This window comes from Papilio xuthus, unplaced genomic scaffold (assembly GCF_000836235.2).
Source record: "Papilio xuthus unplaced genomic scaffold, Pxut_1.1 DF827714.1, whole genome shotgun sequence".
NCBI classification, from domain to species: domain Eukaryota; kingdom Metazoa; phylum Arthropoda; class Insecta; order Lepidoptera; family Papilionidae; genus Papilio; species Papilio xuthus.
This window is the reverse complement of record NW_013530935.1, coordinates 6196144-6218249: the sequence shown is the minus strand read 5'-3', so window position 1 is coordinate 6218249 and position 22106 is coordinate 6196144. Positions and strand designations below refer to the sequence as shown.

The window sequence follows — 22106 nt, the reverse complement described above, 5'->3', positions numbered from 1 at the left end:
TGGTGAGTATACTTGTTCCTAGTGACGAGTATACTTGTTCCTAGTGGCGAGTATACTTGTTCCTAGTGGCGAGTATACTTGTTCCTAGTGGCGATTATACACGTATTTATTTGGCTGTATTATTTAGTGCTTGTATCTACGTTAAAATTTCATTAAATCGACAAATGTATTCGATGTTTAAGTAAAAATATCCTTAAATAGAATTTTTGTTAGCAAACACTAAACAGTTTTTCAAATTGAGTTAACATTGTTATCTACTTAAAATACATAAAATGATAATTTATACGGACTAGGTAGGGTGAGGCAGCTCAAATTTATCTAATTCTGCCCACCAAATTAATACGATGTCGTCTTGAATTTTAATAACAAATGTATATCCTTAAAAATGTATTTCTTTATAAAATAATTTTTATCGATGAAAAATAACTCCATTTCCTAAACCTAACTTTAGTAGAATATTTGCGTTAAAAAAGGAGAAATAATCTCATTTGACATGTATTTTTCCTATTCGCATTTTTTTTTTAATTTTTGTCAAACGATAATTAATAGCAATTGTTTTCAAATTAAAGTTACGATCGTAAATGTATATTTCTTCCTAAAAGCTAGATTATAGCATCAAAAATAAAAAAAAACAAATGTCATTCCTTTGGCGCCATTTTCGCTTTTTAGGTTAGTATTTAAAAGGAATTGTGGATTGTTTTTTTCATGCGACTGCTCAAAGCAAATGTTTGGAAGATTGGATGATGGTTTGGATTCATAAAATGTCTATCTAGAACTTTTTACATAACGCCTACACATTAATCACTAGATTTAGGCGCGATTTCGTTACAGGAGCGACCATTTTGGAACCATAGACAACGAATTTTTTTTAATCTTTGACGTTTAAAGAACCTTGCATTTTTATTTATTTTGGCTATAGAAATTTAATATGGCCGTTCCTGTTAGAAATAAATCAATTTAGTATTCACGTTAGTTAATAAATATTAGTTTTTAAGAGGTGAGGAGTTTTTTTTTTAAATAATTCTTGTACGAAATGCACCCCATACGTCGCTAAGTACACTAAGCAATTATAACATATACAAAACTCATTGTGGGTTTAAATATATCTCGTAAGTTATTGGATTAGAAGTTTATTCCTGTTTATTTAATATAAAAACTCATATAATTTAGATATAAAAAACATACAGTTGTATTTAGCATCCATGTTATCTATATTAGGGGGCGTCCATACATTACGTGAGGTGTTTAAGGGGGGAGAGGGTTGAGTTAAATCTCATGTAATCTTATGTTGGAGAGAGGGGGTGTCTCGGCAAAGATCACGCAATTTTATTTGTGATTGAAAAAAAAAAACAAAAATATACTATTTTGGTCCATTTAATCGTATAATACGTAAGGAACTCACATTATGAAAAATAACACGTGAGATTGGGGGAGGGGGTTGAATAAAATCTCACGACACCTAGCCTTGGGGGGGAGCAGAACATTTAAAAAAACACCTCACGTAATTTATGGACGCTCCCTTTACAGCTAAAAAAGACATTTTTTTTTGCATAATTTTTTTTTCAAGTAATATGGTCGTGTTTTTTTTTAAATACAAGAATGTTTACGGATATTTATTATAATCTGAATTGTAGATTAAAAATTGCAATAATATTTTCCCTTTGTAAATGTATTGTGCTTCTTGCTTTTCCTATCCTAAGCTATATTTAAGCCGTCATTCATATTTGTATGTGTCAGTTGTAGCAATGAAAATATATATTTTTTTGTTGTTGTAAATATTCGATGTTATGTTATTTTAAATCGTTTTTAATAAACATTATTTGTTTTTCATTTTTTTTATTTTTCCTTTATTTATCAATATGTTTTGGTTATATTGAATACCATCACAGTTTTTTTTTTATATCATAAGGTGGCAAACGAGCGAGCGGCCATCTGAAATCGCTGAAATAGCGAAGTGACCGTTACCCATAGACATACGCAATTGCATATGCGATGTCAAACTTAGTTGTGAGTTTTATTTAGATTAGGTTTTTGTGGATTTGAAAAATATTTCCTAAGATTGTAATAAAGTCAAATTAAAATAAATACGAATATATACAGATGTCCCATTTGAGAAGGAATAAGCGTTTTTAAATATAGCAACATCACAAATTTATTATGAAGCCCATAACTATTCAGAGATAATAGTAGAATTATTAAAATCAAGATACTTAGACGCAATTAATATGAATAAACGCTTATATTTGTAATTCAAATACGTAGTCTATTTTAATTACCTTTTAAACAAAAAAACTGAACAATTGTGTTTTACATATTCATATTAACAGGCCTTTTTTGATGTATACTTAATATTGAATATTTTTTTGTATCGCATTTAAATAGTTTTTGTTTAGTACGAAAATGTAAGAAAAAAAATATATTTTATGCCAATTTATCGAAATTTTCTGCCTTAATAAAGCCCTGTTTTTTTTAGTTTCAACAGTTTAAACCCATATTTAGATTAAGAAACTTCTTAAATTGAATAACTGATATAATCTTATTTATTTATTTACATATATTATCTGTATCATATATTAATAACTCATAATTTCTTATATGATAAAAAGCGTGTTTAAATATTTTCCAACATACTATTATACAATAATGGGACATCCTGTATGTATGTTACAAAAGTTCACGCATTGATTAACCGTTCGAGTAGCTATGTCAGTTAAATATTCTGATAATTGTAACAACACTGGCGTTTGTATAATGAAAAAATAAAGCGTTATCAATAAAAAAAATCTACTTTCATTGTAAATCAATTATCTTACTAATATTATAAACTAGCTGTCGTCCGCAACTCCGTCCGCGTGTATATATAAAAAACTTCATTAGTGTAGCCTATGTGTTCTTTCAGACTATGTTCTAGAGATATCTTACACCCATCCATCCATCTAAACATTCGCATTTATAATATTAGTAGGTTAAATAAAATGTAAAATAGTATCCTATGTCCGTCTCCTAGCTCTCCTCTCTAAGCTACCTCCTCACCAATTTTCAACCATATCGTTAAAGCCGTTCTTGAGTTATAAATAGTGTAACTAACACGACTTTATATATATATTTATATATATATATAGATGCGAATGTTAAGAAATAAGGATGTTTGTTACAAGGTATCTTTGGAACGGCTCAACGGATCTTGATGAAATTTAGCGTAGATGTAGAACATATTCTGGAAGAACATATAGGCTACTTATTATTTTTTTAATTCTGCACGAATTGAGATGTTAGCGGCAGCTAGTCAATTATATGTTACAGTAACTTTTTATATTTAATATAACAAAATGTGGCAAACGAGCAAGCGGTTACTTGATTCGCCAAAATAGCAAAGTTAGTGTCGTCCATAGTGCATTTACTGAGTCGTTAAATCCTCCAACCCTTCTCATCCCTTTCTTTTTTAATAACAGAAGGGTGCAATCTAGCAGCGGGAACACCGAGGCGTTCATCGATGCTCATGGACATCACCATTACCAGAGGAACTGCAGATACGTTGCCGGCCTTTGAGATGGTGATACGCTCGCTTCTTGAAGGACTTTAAGTCGTAGCGGTTTGAAAATACCGTTCCTTGTAAAAAAAGGTTTGGAAAAGGAAGAGGACTAATTAATGTTAGGACGCACGCACACTTTAAGCTGAACGCGGAATTGTTTGATTGTGTTTATCTTTCCATACTAATTTAATAAAGCGTAAATACACACTTTTTGTAACATATTTTATTATTCTAACAATTACGGCATGTTTTTGAACAATTATGATAATTCTTTCGTTGAACGTATATTAAAAAGAGGATTATCTGCTCACAATATTCAACAATCTAATTAAAAAAATAATTACAGATTAAAAACATTTTTTTAAGTTGTTTTTATAAAGATTTTTTTACACGGTACCACAAAAAAGTTTAAACTTCAATTGTAACACCGTGAATTTCTGAGACTAATCCCCGTTTAAATCATATTGTTATCTCTGTTTTGTCTAAGATAATGAGAGGGATGACGATATGTTTCATACAGAGATTTTGGTATCGGTAACCAACGGTTAGTCAAAGAAGCTTGGAAAATTTTCAAAACTGATATTTAAAACCAGGGAAATTTTAACTTTTTACTGGTCTGAAAATAATAAAGGTATATTTAAGAGATACGTTTAATTCTATAATGAATGTATATTATTTAATACTTCATCTCCGTAGCCATGTTGACTTTCATGTATCGAGTAGATTTTACTATCGGAGGCCATATCTTTGAATTTATTTAACATTCCCTCATCCTGATTTTGATCCTGTTTCACCGCATGATTGATGGTCTGTACCTGTAGATCCCCCAAGTTCAGATTTAAATCCTGGATTTTATCTTGAGTAGATTTCTTCTGGAAGATTTGATACATCGCTCTAACTAATTTTGTCATTTCTTCACCCATTTCAAAGTTGCCTTCAATTTTTAACGTATACTCATGGGATGTGCCTGTTAAAACTGTTAAAAATATTGATTTAATATGTATATTTAAAATAATGGGTAACTAATCTACAGCAATAAAATAATAACTGTCGCCCGCGACTCCGTCCGCGTGGAGTAAAAAACTTAATTAGTGCTCGGCAATTATTCCAATTTTTCCCACCTTTCAAACCTTCCCTAGATCTCCACGAATATTTCAAAATTCATTTTTAGGGTTCTCTACCTCATAGGGAAAAATCGGAACCCTTATAGGATCACTTTGTTGTCCGTCCGTCTGTCTGTCAAGACCTTTTTTCTCAAAAACGCGTGAAGGTATCAAGCTGGAATATCAAATGTTCAGGTCTGCGGTCGCTAGGTGCTGTGAAAAAATAAAAATTCTATGCTAACCCAATCAAAAGATACAACCGTTTATGTCCCAATTTACGCAAATTTTCGACAATCGCAAAGGAATGAAAACCTACAGGGCACTTCCCGTGAACTTAGAATTTTTATATATATAAAATCATTTTCTTTCTTCGAAAAACTATTTTAATATTTAAAATAATACTCACAAAAGAAAACCAGCAAATAACAAAACATGTTCGTGTTGCATAAATCGTATTTCATGTCCAATGCGTTAGTACAATACTTACTTAGGATTAAATCATTTTTTTTATAGTTTTTCAAGATAACATGTAATGAACTTGTAAACCGAAATGTAAATGCTTAATGACAAAACATAATTTCATATTTTACGATCACATTACTACGTTCTTAGTTCATGCAGACCGTCAAAAAGCGTAAAGTGGAATACTTGAGCCATGTACTGTGGCATGACAGATATAATTTACTTCAGCTGATAATGATGGGCAAGATTGAAGGCAAGAGCCCCTTTGGATGTAGGAAAAAGTCGTGGCTATGAAATACTAGGGAGTGGAAGATTAGGTCAGCGATGGAACTGTATCGCCTTGCACTTGACAGAACTAAATATTCAGAGTTAGTGGCAAACCTTCAAGACTGAAGAGACACTAGAAGAAGAAGTTTTTACGAAATTTTATATTCACAAGATACGTAGAAACACAAGCGAAAAACGCTATTAAAACGTGAACTAAAAGAAGTTACACAAAACTGTTTATTGTTATTTAAAAATTAAAAAGTTTTAATTTTTTATTATATATTATATTTATTTTGGGAATCAAGTGACACTCGAAAAGAGAAGTGGAGGGATATCACATATATTTATTATATTTATTTTCTGAGTAATAACGATTTAATTAATAGATAAAATAATATTTTGATTAACGGAACCTTCTTATGAGTTTTATATTTTTCCGAAAACTACAAATTTTTGCTACTATAAAATTCTAGTCTAGGTTTATTTATTTCCTGAAAGTTTAACCTATAAAAATAAACTACGCAGTTAGTGTTATAATATGTAACACATTAAAATTGCTGATGTGATCCAATTTCTTTTAAAATATTATTTTCCATACCATTGTGTTTTTTTTAATATCAAATAGTAAAAGAGCAAGTAACTAAATTTACTAATAGCGAAGCGACCGCTACCTATAGACAATCGCATTTGCAGATGCAATGCCTACTTTTAATCGACAGACGACGGAACGCAAAGAAAGAGGATATTTCCCCTTCCTATTTGAACCCTTCTCCGTCAAATCCTCTTCCCCTTCGCACCCCGTTCTTTCAAGAATAAGATGGGAATAGGAAGAATATCAAAAAGTCCTCCAGCACGCACATTCATCAAACGAAATGTGAAATTAACTTTCTCTTCACGCTTGTCTTCTTTGTAGTCGTGGTAATCACTGGACCGATTTTGATCAGGCTTTTACTGGAAGGGAGCTTTTGTGTCTATGCGCTTTAGAGTATTTATAGTCTGGCTAACTTATCTGGCTCGGTGAATATAATAGAAAAAAAAATTACGATAACCCATTTCAACTCTCTATAAATGTTTAAAAAGTGGTAGTTACTTACAAGATCCTTTTCGAACACAATGTATCCTTAAGCCGGCACTCCATCCACAGTTCCTTTTAGTTCCTTTGAACTTGCAGTTGTTCTGGTCTAAAAGAAAAATTTAAAAAAAATATATGTCAATGCATATAAGAAAACTGACATCCAGACAATGTCACTTTTAATATAATGTATTTAGGATAGGGTATATTTTTATATTTACATTTTTTTTACTTATACATTTTTATATTTATTTATGCAAAAGTTAAAAGCGTATATTTTTATCTACCAGCAAATCTGAATAAACAACAAAAGTAATTTACTATTGAAAACTATTCACATGAAAATATGAGAAGAAGAATAATTTAAATAACAGTGCAATCAGTTGTTGTTATCAATTCTTTGCTGGATCTTAGGGGAGGAAATACACGTGCCGGAGTATTGAATCCAAGCGATTGTTATCGAGTTCAGAGGTTGGATTCATTGAAATGCGGCAATGCTAATGAACAAAATCAGTGGAGGAAGGCAAAGACTGCGCAGTGTAGAAGGCGACAGTATAGGGCGAGGTTCGTGTACTAAGCGACAGTATCGGGCGAGGTTCATGTACTAGGCGACAGTATCGGGCGCGGTTCGTGTACTAGGCGACAGTATCGGGCGAGCATTGGGCAGTAGGCGACAGTTTCGGCGAGCTACGTGCAGTAGGCGACAGTATCGGGCTAGGTTTGCGCAGCCAGGATCATGTATCAGGCAGATGAAGGCATCACTGGCTTACAGAAGAACAAATTCGAATCATCGATCAGTGAACTCAAGAAGAAGACCTTTGTAACCGCGGCAGATATAGAGAGCTATGGTGAGTAGAATATAACTAGTAATCCAACAGTTCAACGGTTGTAGGAACAGAAAATGTTTGATACTACGAAATAGGCACGCCATATTTACGCTCAATAGTAAACTTCTTTCATAAGAAGCTAACATAACCACCCAATAGTGGGAATAGAATTATTTACAATTCAAACTCCTTACAAGAGAGAACAGTATTTTCTTATTCTTCTTACTCCTTCTTACTATTATATAAATACGAATGTTTCGATGATGGATGGAGGGATGTGTGCAGCCATTCTGGAGATACCTTATAACAGGTATCTCCAGAATGGCTGCATGGATCTTGCTGAAATTTGGCATAGATGTAGAACACGTAGGCTTACTATGTTTGTTTTTAATTTCGTGCGGACGGAGTCTTAAGAATATATAAATGTTTCGGACACATTATGTATTTGTTTTGCTTGTAACGAAAAAAACATTTTTGAATTTTTTTTCTGTTCGCAAGAGCGTTTGTTCCGTGTTGTAAGGCATATCATCGACTAACGCTAATATTAAATAAATTTCAAGGATTTAATACAATTACGTGGGACAATTTATTCCAAATAAAATTAAAATAAGTTTTTATGGAAATTTTATAACATTTCACATGAATAGTCGAATTCAATGAAAATATCACTCACTGGCTGACAATGACACTTATTTTGAAATATTTCCGTATGTTAATTGATGATACAAACATGTCTGTTTTCGTTAAGTCTGACAGCCTTATAAAGATTATTTAGCTAGGTTTAGTTTTGGTATAATATAATTTCTCATGTCCACTGAATTCATTAAACAACACAAATAAAGTTCTAATAGATTTGTTATCATACGTTATAATAATAATTACACTAAGCTAAAATACCTACATTTGGCTCACGAGGTCACCGCCATGTGGCGTATGAAATCGACTACCATTATTCTGATAGTCGTATCGGTAAATGGACTGATAGCGAAGAGCTTCGAACAACATCTCGAGAAGCTCTCGCTACACAGTTGGATTAAGGACCCGATACAAAAGTTATCCTAGAAACCGCGCGCATCGTGAGAAGGTTCCTGTCTCTGTAGCCCTGGTTGTTTGAGTCATGGGATTCCGCAGGCGGTGGTGTTCTATTTTTGATAAATAAATGTATATGGATGGTAAATTACACTAATATCCATTTATTATAATCTTATGCCAACAGAGAGAAACTAGTCTCTGGAAAAATGTTTACTTCAAAAATATTGAGAGATATCCCCATTTGTCCCCATTATCCCCATTATATGTACCCTACAGACGGGCTCAGACCATACCAAATTTAGCGGTAACTAGGCCATAGTCAACCACACTGGTCCAGTGGTTGACTTTACACATATCTTTGTATTTCTTTGCAAATATGTGCAGGTTGCATCACGATGATTTTCTTCAACGATAGAACGTCGAATATATGTACATATATTATAATATAAAAATTGGAAAACACATTTGAATGACGGGAATCAAACCTGGACGCTTTATATTACGATCCAGTCAAGAGCTTAACAACTACGCCACCGACGCTCTTTATTATAAGGATTGTTTTTTGTTAATTCATCTTATTTGAATTCTTTGTATACAGGCGATAGTGGAGTGACAAAGGAATATGTACTAGCTCACCGCAGATCCCTGGAGGACCCTGAGGGATTTTGGGCGGAAGTGGGACATGAGCTGGTCTGGACCAAGCCATGGGACCGCGTTCTAGACAACACCAACCCACCTTTCACCAAATGGCAAGTATATGCTGTGATTTAAAACTGGATGAAGCTAAATATTTTATCTAAATAATATAAAAATGTTTGTCTCCTATGTAAACCACTTCGTAGACAGATTATATTCTAACTTTCAATGGATGTAACGAAGACGCAAGCACAAAAAACACAAATCTCTATAATATCAAAATCGAAAATAAAGATTTATTGGTTGTTAAAATAATTTCCGGATCAACCTTAAGGATAGAATATTTTCGGCTAATTGCGTACTCGAAGGTTCTATGCCTTAAAATGCCTGCAGGTGGGTCGGCGGAGAGATGTCGGTGTGTTACAACGCAGTGGACCGGCACGTGTTGGCGGGGCGCGGGGAACAACTCGCGCTCGTCCATGACTCACCGCTTACCGATACCGTACGACGGATCACCTATGCTGAGCTGTTGGATCAGGTGAGCTTTTGTTACACCATACGAAAAGAGCGGAACCGACTACGGTAGCGGCGTTAGGGTAAAGTGAAGTGGGGTGACCGCCCAGGGCGCTGGGTATAAGGGGCCACCGCAGCCGCCTCTGTCCCTAAGATACCATATTTTTAGAAGATTTCTCCCGACATTGTCAAATGGGGGAGCCGTAAAAAATTCGTCCAGGCCGTTGGAAATGCTTAAACCGGCTATGCAAAATAAACCAATCTCGGCTCAATCCTGCAGTGAGTATAAGAACGGAACGAAATAAGATTAAACTATGTATCAGATTCATGTCAAACCGCTTATTGGATTAGTATTGCTAGACAAGGATAGAAGATAGCGATTTGTCTTTAAGAATTCATCAACATTGAACTTGACTCAAAACAAAAGCGGATCAAATTGTGAATACCAGGGTCCACTGCAGGAAGAAAGCAAGGAAAAGAACCATTTTTTGGAACCCAATTCGCAGTAATAAAGCTTTTCTTACTACTCGATATTCTTAGTAGCCATATGTTGTGTCCGAAGGTGTCGAGGCTGGCTGGCAAGTTGCGGTCATTGGGTGTGGAGCGCGGCAGCCGTGTGCTCATTTACATGCCCCTCATTCCGGAGGCGGTGATCGCAATGCTGGCTACTATTAGAATCGGAGCCATACACTCCGTTGTCTTCGGAGGTGAGTTGTATACATCGCGAAGCTCTACTGTATTGGTCACTAATTCACCAAAAATCCCCGTTGAGTTCTGTAACGTCTTTCAATAAAATACAATATTCTATCAATCTTTATTATTAAAAAGACGATCTACTTTATATCCTTTCTTTGTACCTATAAACCCCTCCGATTATCGATAGCTTTCTTTCTATTCCTAGACTGTATCTTATATAATATTTACTTGTTTCTTATATTTGTTGAATCCACTGATCTCACAAGACACGGGAAATCAATACTAATTTCATAGTGATTATGACATGACATTTAAAACTTACTTAATGCCGTACTATGGTTTCTTCCTTTTAACTTACATATGTTCTAACTTGCCAGGTTTTGCGGCGCGTGAGCTCAGAACTCGTATAGAGCATGCCGAGCCAACAGTCATCATAGCCGCAAGTTGTGGCGTTGAGCCTAACAAAATAGTAAGGTAATTTGCAACACAATATTATTTACCATATACATACTAGCTGTCGCCCGCGACTCCGCCCGTGCGGGATAAAAAAAACAGATGTTGGCCGATTCTCAGACCTACTCAATATGCCCACAAAATTTCATGAGAATCGGTCAAGCCGTTTCGGAGGAGTATGGTAACGAAAATTGTGACACGAGAACTTTATATAAAAAAAGATCTTAAATACATAATAACATCGAACGTATGGTCTATAAATGGACTAAAAATAAAGACTAATAGCACGTTTATCTTCTGTTTATATGGTTCGTAAGACCAATTTATGTTAGTAAGCTAAGGCGTCACCAGCAGATCTATGTTGGATCCAGCGGGTATAGGCGGGTAAATAGAAAGTTTTTAATATATTCCAAATGTAACGTTTATTATTTAGGAATGGAAAGAACTAACAAGTACTTATTGAGTTATTATTTAATTCTATAGTTATTGGAAGGTTTTTTGTATAATGTTTACAAGTACTTTTTTTGTGTCTATTTTTGTTCGATTCCTTCGCAGCTGTATTTACTCCGCCCACTTAGCGACGCCCAATGGCAGCTCGTCTTTAATTTTTTTCAATTTATATTATTACGGTATAGTTGTTTTGTTTTCGAGAATATTTCACGAAGAAGTATTTCTATCATTCTATATCGAAATAAAATCGAAAGTTACTTTTCATTTTGCAAGGAAAATGACGAAGAATATTTTAATGAAATTAATGTTAAATAAAATAAGTTGCATTCATTGTAAATTACTTTTTACTGTATTCAAATATTAACCGCGACCTAATTCTTTTATTTCCGTGTGAAGTAATACACACATACAAAGTATTGAAAAAAAAACGTACAATTGGAACAGTCATAAACCGAAAGTACCTGATTATTTATGGTGCAATCCTGACTATTTGATTTCTCGATTTCTTTATTTAGATAAATAAATTACTTATAAAAGCTCAAATGAGTTAAATACATTAATTATGATGTCATATCTTACTTGATGCAGATACAAAGATATCTTGGACGAGGCACTATGCCAGAGCTCTCACCAGCCGCGCGCCTGTGTCGTCTACCAACGACGGCGAGTACTCGAGTGTTCTTTGGAGTCCGGCCGCGATGTCTGCTGGGACAGTGCTATGGATGCTGAACCTGCGCCCTGCGTATCTCTAGAAGCTAATGAGCCCTTGTACATATTGTATACTTCAGGTAACAAGCATTTAGGAATACAGGTCAATGTTGATGACCCATTGCTAGCGGAGTATGCACCTAGAAATTTTAATTGATATTTTGATGGTTATAGATTATTCTAATATCATGTTTTTGGTGGATAAAGAACCCGGATTTCAGCATACTGGGAGAAATAAATAAGCACCGATTAAAAGTTTTTAAGGGTTTAATCCTCTTTATCAATCATTGTTGTTTAAAAACGTTTTCAAACTGACGTTCTTTTCACGTTATGTCAAGTAATGAATCTAACGTATGAATATTGTCGCAGGTACAACCGATGACCCTAAAGGGATACAGCGACCTATCGGCCACGCGGCTACTCTATGCTGGACAATGCACGCGGTCTACGGCCTCAGCAAGGGCGTGTGCTGGACCGCCTCTGACCTCGGCTGGGTGGTCGGACACTCTTACATCTGCTACGGACCTCTGCTCGCCGGTCTTACCTCTGTACTGTATGAAGGCAAACCTGACAGAACGCCTGATCCGGGACAGTATTTTAGGTTAGTTGTACTTATGTTGTTCGGTACTAACCACATAATTCAGACAGAAAACAAATAAGACCTAAAACAGAAGTTAAAAAAAAGCATAATAAATACAATTATTAAGAAAAGACAGTAAGATTTTGATGCCCATATCATAGGCGAATTCGACTTCTAGTTATTCAGAGTGATTCTTCAAAGCTATGTCCATTACTCTGTCTCGCAGGATAATAGAACAGCATCGTGTGAATGCGTTATTCACTATTCCGACTGCATTCCGCGTGCTGAAGCGAGTGGACCCCAATGCCAAGTACTCGCGTCGCTACTGCAGCAAGACTTTGAAGACAGTCTTCATTGCTGGAGAACACTGCGATCAGGATACTAGGGTACGCTTTGATACTCCTTAATTTTTTTTTACGTTTTATAAGCCAACGCTTGACCACGATCCCACCTGGTGTTAGTGGAGATTTGGTCGAAAGATGGTAAGTGCCTATTCACTCTACTTTTGAAGGTCCCAACATCATATTTGGATGGAAAAACAGAGGCTGGCTACTTGCTCCAATCCCTAATCCTGTTATTTTACACTAAGCAACTTGCCGCACGATTCTAGATCTTATCTTAATTGCTTATTGAAGCTTTTTATTGGTGTATTGTCAAAATCGGTTTAGAATGTTGTTATTTAATTTTCTTATTCTATTCTATTTTTTATATTTTTGTCTGTCTATCTGTCCGCATATCGGCGTTTTTACTATTTTTATTAGGACCTCAATTGTAATAAGTAATTTTGTCCATTCCATAACCAATTTTCTTAACGGGTAACAAAGTGAACGTCGAGATTAAGGGTCAATTGAACTGTTTAATTATTTACATATCTAACAACTGAACGGTATCATTGTAATTACCAATTGTAATTACAATGTTACAATGACTTGATAAAAAAAAATGTATTACGGCTTTTACTTAAGGAAATTATTGTAAATTCGCTGTATAAGATAATGTGGTAACTAAATTGTTATTGTAGATATGGGCTGAGAGAATCCTAAACGTTCCGGTACTGAACCATTGGTGGCAGACGGAGACCGGCTCACCCATCACTGCCGCCTGCCTTGGCTACGGCGTGCAATGTGTGCCCCCGCACTCCGCTGGATATCCGGTGCCCGGATATGACGGTGAGCAGACTGAAAAGACCGAATAGACCAATAGGCCAACTTTGAATATTAGTAATTAGGATATTGGGTTTATAGTAGAAGACAAATATTAGCGATCTATGTTCAGACTACTTTAGCAAAGGCGTTTGCAGAACATAATCAATTTGGTAAAAAACTGAGGTAACTATTTGGTACAACGTTGTTACCAAATATGTATCATGGCTACCTATTTTAGTGCGTGCTCTGCGCGAGGACGGCACGGAATGCCACCGCGGCGAGGTGGGCCGATTGGCGCTCAAGTTGCCGCTGCCTCCCGGCTTCGCGTCAACTCTATGGAAGGCCGATGACCGCTTCAAGAAGGTCTACTTCGAAACTTATCCAGTATGTATTCATTTATAATGACAATAATACAACAGTTAGTCCACGTTGCTAGAGTATTTAAATAAGAACCGTCACTTTTTCGTGCTCAGGGGTATTACGACACGCAAGACGCGGGCTGGGTGAGCGCAGAGGGCGCCGTGTGGGTGGTGGCGCGCGCCGATGACGTCATCAACGTGGCCGGCCACCGGCTGTCAACGGCCGCGCTCGAGGACGTTGTACTCAAGCATGCGCGCGTCGCCGATGCCGTAGTTGTGGGCGCGCCGGATCCTACCAAGGGCGATGTCCCGTTGTGCTTGTACGTCATGAGACCACCGCAAGATGGTAAATAATGAACTTGAAATTACTAATGACTAGATACTATCCAGGAAAGTCCAATAATCCTAGGTGCCACTTCCTATAACAAATCTTTTTATGCTATCTTGCTAATAATTGTATATTTACCCATATCTCAACAGATGAGGAGATGGTAGAGGAAAGCGCAGTAACACAAGAGTTGATAGCTCTCGTACGGCACCTAATCGGGCCAATCGCATCATTCCGGAAAGCGGTTGCAGTTCCCGCGCTACCCCGCACCAGGTCCGGCAAAGCACTACGAGGTGCTATCGCGAAGCTCGCCAGGTCTCAGCTGGTTAGGCTACCACCGACTATCGAAGATGCCTCAGTTTTTAAGGAAATCAAAACAGCTTTGCAGAAATTTGGTTACGCGATCGACGCACCTGATCCTGAAATTAGTACTTAATGGATTATGGGGCGTAAAAATTTACGAATATTAAATGCGAAACTTTTTCTACCAAACAAGCTGTGACGTCATCGGATTAAGGTCTCGTGCCATTGTGCATGAATTGTAAAAAGTATTAGGTAAATATTCTGCTTGGTCTGGGCACTAATATTAGTTGTCTTTTGTAACATTTTGATTAGCTAAATTGTGCATTTAGACATTGGAATTTATTATAAAGGTCAGCTCAATTAATTATTCAAGAGAACTTTTGTATCGCCAGAATATTTAATCAAAGGGTAAACGAAAACAATCATTTCTAATTTTCACGATTTCCGAATTACTTTAAAAAAATTAGCATAGTATTTTTTATATTTCCTATTGTAATGTGAAACATATTCTGCCAACACGACCATACAACATTTCTTTGGTCATTATAAGTTAAAAATGGGATTAGGCGAAAATTGAATATATTTAAATTTTAATTAATGCAAGTAAATGCAAACATATTGCCAAAATAAGTTATGGAACATGCAGCAAGCATCAACCTTTTATTATTTTTATCTGTCGTATTGTAGCCACAAGAGTGCTATCGCAAATTGCTGGTTCCGCCGGCAAGCATCTTAAAATTCAATAATGCTCTGATGCTGTCCAAGTCCAAGAGATATGCTTGCTTCTTGTATCTATTAAAGTAACCAAATAGTGTTTGTATTTCAGGAAATAATCGATTTTAGCTGAATTTTAAACAAACTTGTAAATGTAAATAAATATTAAATAAAATTGTGTTTTTTTTTGCTGTGTAACCAAGGATTGCACTTATTTCTGATCGACAAGGATTTCTGATCCGGTGACCGGTGAGCATAAAAGTAAAAACGAACTATAGCTGGGCCACATTAATAGTTTACTTTTGTTCATCAAAATCCCAACAATGTAACCTTATAACGAAAGGGACAACATATTTATTTTTTAAAAGTTAGAACTACGCTCAACTTTTTTGAAATATTTGATTAAATCACGGAATTATTTTTACTGCGACTTTTTTAATTCTGCACAGTCAAAGCCGCGGGCAAATGATTGTATTCGATAAAAAATATGTGTCATTTGATACGTGAAGGTCGACTTTCCACCGGCTCTTTAACTAATATCTGCATTATGTAAAGTTGTTTTAGAGCTATTTGGAGTAGTTCTCAGATTTTTTTAATTTAGTTAAATTTTTCACAATTACAAATGCAGAGCGGTATAATTTCCGTTGTTTATAAAAAGTTTTAATGTCAGTTTACGTTTGACAATTTTACACTTTGACATGACATTGACATGACGATTTATTCAATGACGCATAGCGATTGAGGAATCATTTATTTCCTTTGATAACATAAAACTTTCTCCTCCCTTGCATAAATAAGTGAATAAAGTTGTATCGTTTAACCAAGATATTTGTTCGAAAATTTCCTGTGGTTTAAAGTGAATGATATTTAACTAAACACACGTACTCTACGGGAGTCACTTGTTGTTTTCTATTCAGAACCGGCTTTTAAGGTAAATTGAAAGATTGTTTAATTGTTTTAAATTGTGAAACAGAGGTCTTCATTATTGTTCAAGTCTTTGCTAAAAATATTGAACTGAGTAATATTTTTACACATGAAAATTATAATCTTTTTGACAAGATAACATATCAAATGTAAGAGATGTTTTCGTTTGAATAATTTTCATAAAAATTCTTCATAAATATAAATTTGATTTTCTTAGAATGCAAGTAATTATGAATTGTTTGAGTAGTATTTGTTTTGACAAAACATTTGCTTCAAAATAAAAGTACTAACCAGTTACATATGGTAAATTATACAATTAAATGTACAGTTTTCTCCACAAAATATAGTCAACTCTATAATCTTTGGAATGACAACAACAACTATGCTGCATGAACCACGTATATGGCAGCGGAAACTTACTATAAATCTGGTTGTAGATGTGGAAAGCTGCAACAGATGTAACAGCTCCTGCACCAGCGGAGGCTGATGATTGGGAGACAGACCCTGACTTTGTGAATGATGTCAGTGAACATGAACAGAGATGGGGACCTGGTGGCAGGAACGTGGAGGCTATTGAGTAAGTACTTTGGACATAATGAAGAAACTACAGTATTGTACATACAGAATATGCTTGTTAGGAATATACCAAACCAAATGAAAGTTACCTTGTTTGCGTCTTTGGTCAAAAGAGTATGTTTTTTTATCAACAACAATTTTTCAATCGTCAGATATGGATATGAAATTATCATTTTATTTTTCTTAATTACTTTTTGATTGGAGCTTCTTTTTATTGTTTGATAGTTTTATAAATAGAAATGAACATTACCGCTATCTTTGATAATTTTAAATTCTTTTAATATTATAAAGAGGAAAGATTTATGTTGTATGTATGTATCATTAATTAAATAAATCAATTAAAAAAAAACTGTATTAGAAAGTTATATTATCAGTGAGTAACATAGACAATAATTATTTATAGATTTTTTTTTTAATTTCGCATGACCGAAGTTGTAGGCTTCAGATAGTAATAAATATAGCTTTGTAATTAATGACGCGATAGTGCAAAGCAAGTTTGGATTAACAGGATATTCAAAAAGTTTTTGTATAAGGAAAATAAATAAGATTTACTATGTTTTATTATAATAAAGTTTAAGGTTTTACAATTGCCATATGCTCTATTTCCACTGACAAATTTTACTGTACAAAATAAAAGTTAACCATAGCTGGTAAGTAAGAAAATCAGTGGCTCAGGGATTAAAGCTTGTAATCTGCAGGTCCAGGGCTAGAATCCTGCCATATAACAATTTTATTTATATAAGATGTTCTTACAATGAAGGAAAACATCGTGATGCTACCTGCATATATCCGAGAAGAAATTCAAAGATATATGTGAATTCAACCCGCATTGGGCCAGTGTGGTTTACTATGAGCCTCTCAGTGGTGACGTATAGTTGATGATGGAACTGGCTCAGTGGAAATGAGCATTAATTTTGCCCACTCTACAATCCCCTTTTTGAACTCATTTGACCTGTCTGTACTGTTTACTATACAGGATATCTGTGAATCACAATGACAGTGAATCACGAATCAATGTAAACATCCCTTTGTTTCATATGCCCTTTCTATAGTTTATATAGTTAATGTGACAATTACTAAGACATCTTAATATAATAATGACCAGTTTCAAAACAATTTTTGTAAACAAAAGGTATCTTAACATTTATAGCAAACTAAGTAAATTTTATATTTGTATAATATATATGAGCGTCGGTGGCTCAGTGGTCAAGCACTTGACTTGCAATCAGCAGGTCCTGGGTTCGAATCCCGCCATGTACCAATGTTATATTCGATTTCCGATTTACATATGTACATTTCCGACGTTCTTACGGTGAAGGAAAACATCGTTATGCAACCTGCACATATCTGAGAAGATATTCAAAGATATGAGTGAAGTCAACCAACCCGCACTTGGCCAGCGTGGTTGACTATGGCCTAACCACCCTTAACTTAGTGTAGGCTCCGAGCCCCTCGGTGGGGACGTATAGTGAGCTGATGATGATGATGATGAAAAAACTTGTACAGAATATTTTTTAAGTTATATATATAATTTTTGACAGTATGGCGAGACTGAGAGAGGAAGTGCTGGAGGAAGATAAGGAAATAAAGAAGAAACAATATGAACAGGGACCAAAGCCATCTTTCGGGTAAATATGTTTTTCATACATTTATCCGGTGTTCTTACGGTGAAGAAAATAATGCATATATCTAAGAAGAAATTCAAAGATATATATGAATTCAACCTACTTATATATTAACATAGTTATTTTGCTCATTTTCACTGTATTTTTAGTTTTTATTTAAAGTAATAAAAACTCTTTAGGACCATGAAGATTTATACTTTGACATAATTTGAAAGAAAATTATGTTTTTAATGTGTATAGTAACTAACTCACATTATACATTTATATATATATATATATAAGTTGTAACAAATATTAAGTAATAAAAGTAAAAAATAGGTATAAAATTTCTTAGTAAACTCGACACATTGTTGCATAGTACTAGAGTTCTCTGAGCTTGTTTTGATTATTCAATAATTTTTATTTCAGATATGGTGGAAAATTTGGTGTACAAGAAGACAGAATGGACAAATCAGCGGTGGGTCATGATTATGTTGGCAAAACTGAGAAACATGTCTCACAGAAAGATTATGCTCAAGGTATGTTATCATATCATTTGCAATTCCACTGACGAGAGACAGACATATTGCTGTCTCATTCCCTCTGAAAATTGTAACATCTTAATATTAAAAATGCGAATTTTAAATGGATGGATGTCTGTTAGAAGGTATCTCTAGAACAACTGCATGGATTTTGGTTAAAATTTGGCATAGATGTAGAACATAGTCTGGAAGAACATATAGACTGCTAATTATAGTACTACTAGCTGTCGCCCGCGACTCCGTCCACGCGGTATTAAAAATAGATGTTGGCAGATTCTCAGACCTACTCAATATGCTCACAAAATTTCATGAGAATCGGTCAAGCTGTTTCGGAGGAGTATGAGAACGAAAATTGTGACACGAGAATTTTATATTTAAGATTATACTATAGTTAGTACTAGTACTACTATAATTAGTAGTCAATGTGTTCTTCCAGACTATGTTTTACATCTGTGACAATTTTTTTTTCTGCGCGGACGGAATCTCGAACAGCTATTCTCTGTTTTGTTACTGAAAATTCTAGTAAATTATATTTTAATGTATAGCATTTATCTTAAAATAGTATTATAAAAATAATATAATACTAATTTCACTAGCTTTTATATTTTTTTTAATGTCAATGACCTTTTTAAATATTATACAGGGTGTTCATAATGTGATGTCTCTTTTGTGTCACTTCTGTAGGCTTCGGAGGTAAATTTGGGGTACAGAGTGACAGGATGGATAAGTCCGCGGTGGGACATGACTACGTGGGCAAGGTGGAGAAACACGTGTCTCAGACTGACTACGCGCAGGGATTCGGCGGCAAGTACGGCGTCCAGACTGACAGAGTTGATAAGGTCTGGATACTTGATAATAACATAATTTTATAGTTTTTAGCTTGTCAAAATAATGGATAGATTTCTATCCTATCTAGAATTAAAACTATCCAGTTTGTTTTTGGTTAATTGTCAAATTATGTTTTTGGGATATTTTGAGTTATTGTTAATGGTCAATACAATCTTTAGCTTATGAAATATTGTCGAATTTGTATAAACGAGGATATGGAACTGCAATATTTTTCAAGGGTAATTTGTCCAGAGTGCAGCAGGGTGGGAGCACAAGGAGGAGGTGGCGAAGCATTCATCTCAGAAGGACTACGCGATGGGTTTCGGTGGCAAGTTCGGTGTGCAGAGTGACCGCAAGGACGCAGCCGCGCTCGGCTGGGACCACCACGAGGCGCCGCAACATCATCACTCGCAGACAGGTTCACACTTTCACACGGAAACACTACAGTTACACACAACTAGATATACAAAAGTACTGTATGCGTGACACTCCTCACTGTTCTACCCTAGTGTCAAATTTGTATAATTTACTTGAAATTGATGAGATGCATTTCTGTTTTTTTTTTCCTATAAAAAAAAATTGATGTAATTAACGACTATCATAGCAAACTGTATTTTTTTGTTGTTTGGTTTGTAGATTATGCGATAGGTTTCGGTGGGAAGTTTGGTGTGCAGAGTGACAGACAGGACGCCTCCGCCCTCGGCTGGGATCATGTGGAGCGCGCGCCTGCACACGCCAGCCAGCTCGACCACAAGAAGGTGAGCCCCGTGTCATATACATCTGTCATACATCATCATGTGCGAGATATGTGTCATGTAGTGTGACATGGAGATACGTCATGTGATATAACACGAATTCGCTTCTTAACTTCGTCTTAATCTCTATTTGCAGGGTTTCGGAGGTAAATTCGGTGTGGAGTCTGACAGAGTGGACAAATCGGCGCACAGATTCGACGAAGTAGGCAAAGTGGGCACCAACTATACCAAACAGAAGCCTGACATCGGCGGCGCGAAGCCTTCCTCTATACGTGCTAAGTTTGAGAACATGGCCAAGGAGAAGGAACAGGTATAAACATCCCCTAATCATTTCAACCCCTAATTAATCTAGTCTTATGCCTTTCTGCTATCATACATTAGTGATCTACATATCTAATCAATTTAATTAGTACTGTCAAAGATTATTTTAGGTTATAAATATTTTTTGGTCCTTCGAGCCGTCTTTTAATCTATACTTAGGGAAGACATAATACAATGTCATTAGTTGTACTAATACAAAGAACAAATTACACGTATTTTGGTGTTTTAAAAACGTCAATAGCCTAATGGTTAAGGATACGAATATCCGATCACGAGGTCGGGGTTCGAATCTTGCCATTCGACTATTGTCGTAAACCATATTCTAATACAAGTCGAGAGCTTACTTGGAATTGTAAAAGAAATATTAGTAAATTCACAAATAAAATCTGCTAATATATATATAGGAGGCGCTACAATCCGTGCAGAAGATTAGACAAGAGAGACAGCTGATGGACAAAGAGTTAACGCAGAAGGTAAGAGAAGATAAAAACATTCGTATTTTTAACTTAAGAAATATTAAACTAAACAAATGATTATTTTAACAGGAAAAAGATAAAGTAGTCATAGACAAAGATGAAGAACCACAGGTATTAATACAAAAAGAAGAACCTAAAATTATAGTTCCCAAACAAATACAGCGGGAAACAACTACAGAAGCAGTGAAACAGATAGAAGAGAAGATAGAGATAGAGAAGAAAGAAGTAAGAGAGGTACAGAGTCAAGAAGAAGTTAAGTTAACAAACTTACCAGATGTAACATTAGTGGGAGAAGCAAAAGAACATAAAGAAGAAAAAGAAGAGGTGAGTAAACATCTTTTTTTTATTTAAAGATTTTAAAACTTAATTTATGGACAGTTTTTTATAGCAAGAAGTGGCAAACGAGCAATAGGACGCTTGAATTCGCTAAAATAGCGAAATAAGCGTTGTCTTTATACATCTATATTTACATATTTACAACATTTCAAATTAGATGCATGCAGATAAGTAAATCGTGAGGTCAAACCTGCTTTGTAAAGCCATAAAACAATTATATTGAATGCGATTGTTTGGATGGATGGATGGATGTTTGTTTGAAGGTATCTCCAGAATGGCTGCATTGATCTTAATTCAGTTTATTTTTTCGTTCCGCGCGGACGGAATCGCGGGCGACATATGTATGTAAGAATAGTACACGTAAAGTTCAAAATCTCCAAGTAATTTAAAATATGAATAATAGCAACTAAACTGTACCGATGTGTCAGAGCCGGCAGCCGACCATCGTGGTGTCACCAGTGGGGTGGGAGGGGAGCGAGGGCGGCGAGGGGGAGGGCGAGGGCGGGGAGGAGGAGGAGGACGGGTACACCGCGCGTGCCCTCTACGACTACCAGGCCGGCGCGC

The 22106-nt window shown here is 35.4% G+C and overlaps 2 protein-coding genes across 2 annotated transcripts in view; both read left to right on the top strand.

Annotated features, from left to right (window-relative positions):
* The first annotated feature begins 6680 nt into the window (after positions 1 to 6680).
* LOC106116839 (acyl-CoA synthetase short-chain family member 3, mitochondrial) lies at positions 6681 to 15349 on the top strand. The gene is made up of 12 exons (XM_013310885.1): positions 6681 to 7284; positions 8894 to 9044; positions 9325 to 9469; positions 10007 to 10151; positions 10518 to 10614; positions 11632 to 11831; positions 12121 to 12352; positions 12558 to 12717; positions 13353 to 13500; positions 13715 to 13860; positions 13950 to 14181; positions 14316 to 15349. The coding sequence occupies exons 1-12, from the start codon at positions 7173 to 7175 to the stop codon at positions 14597 to 14599; spliced, it is 2052 nt and encodes a 683-aa protein (XP_013166339.1). The 5' UTR covers positions 6681 to 7172; the 3' UTR covers positions 14600 to 15349.
* A 540-nt stretch (positions 15350 to 15889) lies between these two features.
* The window catches only part of Cortactin (cortactin), a 7007-nt gene continuing 790 nt past the window's right edge, over positions 15890 to 22106 (top strand). Inside the window, exons 1-11 of the mRNA XM_013310397.1 lie at positions 15890 to 16111; positions 16542 to 16681; positions 18222 to 18308; positions 18714 to 18823; positions 19511 to 19665; positions 19907 to 20072; positions 20291 to 20412; positions 20546 to 20719; positions 21135 to 21203; positions 21276 to 21530; positions 21971 to 22102. Of these exons, the coding sequence (XP_013165851.1) occupies positions 16542 to 16681; positions 18222 to 18308; positions 18714 to 18823; positions 19511 to 19665; positions 19907 to 20072; positions 20291 to 20412; positions 20546 to 20719; positions 21135 to 21203; positions 21276 to 21530; positions 21971 to 22102 (1410 nt within the window). The 5' untranslated portion in view covers positions 15890 to 16111. The remainder of the gene's footprint in view (positions 16112 to 16541; positions 16682 to 18221; positions 18309 to 18713; positions 18824 to 19510; positions 19666 to 19906; positions 20073 to 20290; positions 20413 to 20545; positions 20720 to 21134; positions 21204 to 21275; positions 21531 to 21970; positions 22103 to 22106) is intronic.

Bases quoted from the DNA above. Each gene is read 5' to 3' on its own strand.
- LOC106116839 (XM_013310885.1), top strand. From the start codon at position 7,173: ATGTATCAGGCAGATGAAGGCATCACTGGCTTACAGAAGAACAAATTC. The intron at 11,832-12,120 runs GTAACAAGCATT...ATATTGTCGCAG, and splicing joins GTACATATTGTATACTTCAG to GTACAACCGATGACCCTAAA. The intron at 13,501-13,714 runs GTGAGCAGACTG...TACCTATTTTAG, and splicing joins TCCGGTGCCCGGATATGACG to TGCGTGCTCTGCGCGAGGAC.